General features: G+C 32.5%; 1 protein-coding gene across 1 annotated transcript in view; it reads left to right on the top strand.

The window, feature by feature from the left end:
• The window catches only part of Usp32 (ubiquitin specific peptidase 32), a 137,988-nt gene that overhangs the window by 69,251 nt on the left and 65,332 nt on the right, over positions 1 to 3,405 (top strand). Inside the window, exons 7-9 of the mRNA XM_021212704.2 lie at positions 722 to 837; positions 1,050 to 1,112; positions 2,787 to 2,870. Coding sequence (XP_021068363.1) covers positions 722 to 837; positions 1,050 to 1,112; positions 2,787 to 2,870 — 263 coding nt within the window. The remainder of the gene's footprint in view (positions 1 to 721; positions 838 to 1,049; positions 1,113 to 2,786; positions 2,871 to 3,405) is intronic.

The following is a 3,405-nucleotide window of genomic DNA, read 5'->3' as shown; positions in this document are numbered from 1 at the left end:
ACATATAATAAATAAATCTTAAAAAAAATAAAAAAAAACCAGAGTGATTTATTTAGAGTTAGTTAATTACATAGTAATTGTCTCTTTCCATATAAAGTTTGTCTATAAACTTTACTAAGAAATTGAGATTACATTTGATAAAATAATATTATATGTAAATTATATTCTTTAGACAGATAAAGTAGAAGTTGGGAGTCTAATTCTCAATGCAGATGGAATTTTAAGCATAGGAGAAAACGGTCTTCAATGATGAATCTTGAGTGAATAACTGAAGGAAGGGGATACAGCTGACTAAGTGCAAAGACTAACTTAAGGGAGGGCATGTAGCTGAGAGCAAAGAAAAGCATGTACATAGCATGTCCAAGGCTCAGGTTTGATTCAGCAGAACCAGGGAGAAGAGAGAGATTCAAAGATGTGTATTGCCTCTTGAAAATCTGTAAGGTAACGTTTCTTTCTAGTATATAAGAACGTAGCTCTGGATTTGGCTGCTGGATAGGTCTCTTTACCTAGAAATAGTCATGGAGGTCTGTTCACAATTCTACATGTTACAATAATGGTAATAATATAATGCTATATATAGTATGGTCTACTCCTTATGGGAACTGCTGTAGCACATACTGACTTAGAAAACCAAGTAATTGTACAGGGTAGCTTCTAATGAAATGCATCGTATTTCAGAATCTAAAAGTGATTTCCCTTCCTAAGAGTATCTTGTCATTAGTTTGCTTCAAGGTGTTTGATGTTGACCGTGATGGAGTTCTCTCCAGGGTTGAACTGAAAGACATGGTAGTTGCACTTTTGGAGGTCTGGAAAGATAACCGCACTGATGATATTCCTGTAAGTTCGGATTCTTTTTGTTTGTTGGTTGGTTTTTAAGGCAGAGTTTTAATCTTCCTAGAACTGATATGTGATATGCTCTGCTAAGTTCTGATTTTTTGCTAGGTAGATGGAATGACTGAAAAAAAAGAAAGAAAAGAAAAATGAATTGTTTTTTATATATTAATGGACTAAAAATTATATGCATTACTCTTTTGGATTTCTTTTTAAAGGAATTCCATATGGATTTGTCAGACATTGTAGAAAGGATATTGAATGCACATGATACCTCAAAGGTGAGATTGGCTATAAGTAATTTTTTTTCTAAAAATACTATGTGTGCTAAATCAAGATGTATAATTTATATTATATGTATAATTAAATGACTCTTCTACATTATCACCACTTATCTGGTCCAGTGGTAAAATACTTTACATCATCTCTAAAAATAGAGGTCTATTCCATCTTCAACAGCAATTCAGTGAAGTTTAATATATGAATTAAGTAGACACCTCACTTTATAGCTTTAGTTTATAGTCTTTATTTCTTCCATTTAATAAATTATGCTAGGGACTGGAGAGATGGCTCAGTGGTTAAGAGCACTGACTGCTCTTCCAAAGGTCCTGAGTTCAAATCCCACCAACCACATGGTGGCTCACAAACCATCCATAATGAGATCTGACACCCTCTTCTGGAGTGTATGAAGACAGCTACAGTGTACTTACATATAATAAATAAATAAATCTTTTTAAGTAAGTAAATAAATAAATAAATAAATAATGCTAAGGCTAGTTTATACTGAATAAAGGAAACCAAACCATAAATGGCTCTATTATATTAGATTTAAAGACAGAAGAAAAGCTAACAGTGGTAGAATTTGAGTTTGTGATTTCTGGGGTGAAAGACTTTTTAGATGAGGCCATGAGACCATGGGGCCATGGAAGTTTATTTTACAAATAATAACTTCTTTGAATTACTTAGTTTGATAAGACTTATTGGTAATTGGTAGCTTATCTGTAGCTTGATAGTTTTATTGATCTCTATGAAATTGAAAATAATTTATGTGAAAAAATATGTGAAGTACATTTGAAGTAATTTGAATCTTTTAATTCAAATACTGACATGTACTTATTAGCAGACTAGTAAAGAATAGGCCATAATGGTGTTATATAATTGAGGTTTATAAAAAAATTAAGTAAGTTTTATTTGTTTGTTTTGCATTTGTATTTTGAGACAGGTTTCTCTGTCTATCCCTAGATGACCAAACTGACCTTGAACTCAGAGATCTCCCTGCCTCTGCCTCCTGAGTGCTAGGATTAAAGGCATGTGCCACAATCGCCTCGCTTTAGTATTATATTTTTATGTTAAATGGAGTTTCTATTTCTGGCTCCAGTGACCATTGGGCAGATTGTTTAGGGCCTCAAATTGCCATGTAACCATGATAATAAAGTAGTGACAGTTTAGAGTTGGACTTGGATATTTTACTGACTCAGCTGGTGTTATACTCTACACTGTACCAATGATATCTCACAGTTTATCTAAAACATCTATTGTTGATTCTGGTTTTTGTTATCACTGGTTTTTGAAACAGTATCTCACTATATGTAGCTTAGGCTGGTCTCAGATCTGAGTAACCAGAAGTGACCTTGAACTTCTGATCCTCCTGCTTTTTCTACTGTCCAAGTATGGGAATTGCAGATTTGTGCCAATGTGCTCAGGTTATTTACAAAATTTTATTGAAGAAAGGAAATCGTTAACAAATGCTTCATTTTTACTGGCTACTTATTAAAATTACAGGGTTTTTTTTTAATTATTTTATCACTTGTAAACTCATACTAATTGTGATATATCTGATGTAACCCCATAGTATTGTCTGTATATTACTGGCTTGCTTTTAAAAATATTTCATTCTTGTGCTGTAATAACTGGCATTATTGACAGGAGATGATTTTGAATGTCCCTTTTTTTAGATGGGCCATCTTACTCTTGAAGACTATCAGATATGGAGTGTGAAAAATGTTCTTGCCAATGAGTTTTTGAATCTCCTCTTCCAGGTATGTTTAAGGCAAATGCAAGATTTGTGAAGGATAATAGTATACTAGTAATTCTGTGTCTTCTATCATGTGCCTCTGTTAGCATATCCAGGCTACAGACCATGTCTTATAAAAACACATAGCTACATTATCTTGAATTCAATAATGATTATTTTAATCTTTTAAATTTTCTCATTTTTGTTAAAATGCTGTAGGTAGTAATGGTTTGGTATATTTGTATTTCTTATGATTTTCCATTTTTAATGAGGTATAACTTCCATCTTATACCATGTAAAACAGTTGTGTGAATAAATGGAAATTGGTCTCTTCTAATATCTAATTGTTATAGATCTAAAACATACACTGTTCGGCTGTTGGAGATTAGGAAGTTAGCCTCCATTTTTAAAAAAGTTAAAAACCAATCAACTAAGTTAAATTTTTTTCAGGTAATAATAATTCACCAGTGTATTAGTCAGGGTTCTCTAGAGTCACAGAACTTACAGATAGTCTCTATATAGTAAAGGAATTTATTGATGACTTACAGTCTGCAGTCCAA

Source organism: Mus pahari, chromosome 14 (assembly GCF_900095145.1).
Source record: "Mus pahari chromosome 14, PAHARI_EIJ_v1.1, whole genome shotgun sequence".
NCBI lineage: Eukaryota > Metazoa > Chordata > Mammalia > Rodentia > Muridae > Mus > Mus pahari.
The sequence above is the reverse complement of the archived record's forward strand: the minus strand, read 5'-3'. Positions and strand labels throughout refer to the sequence as shown.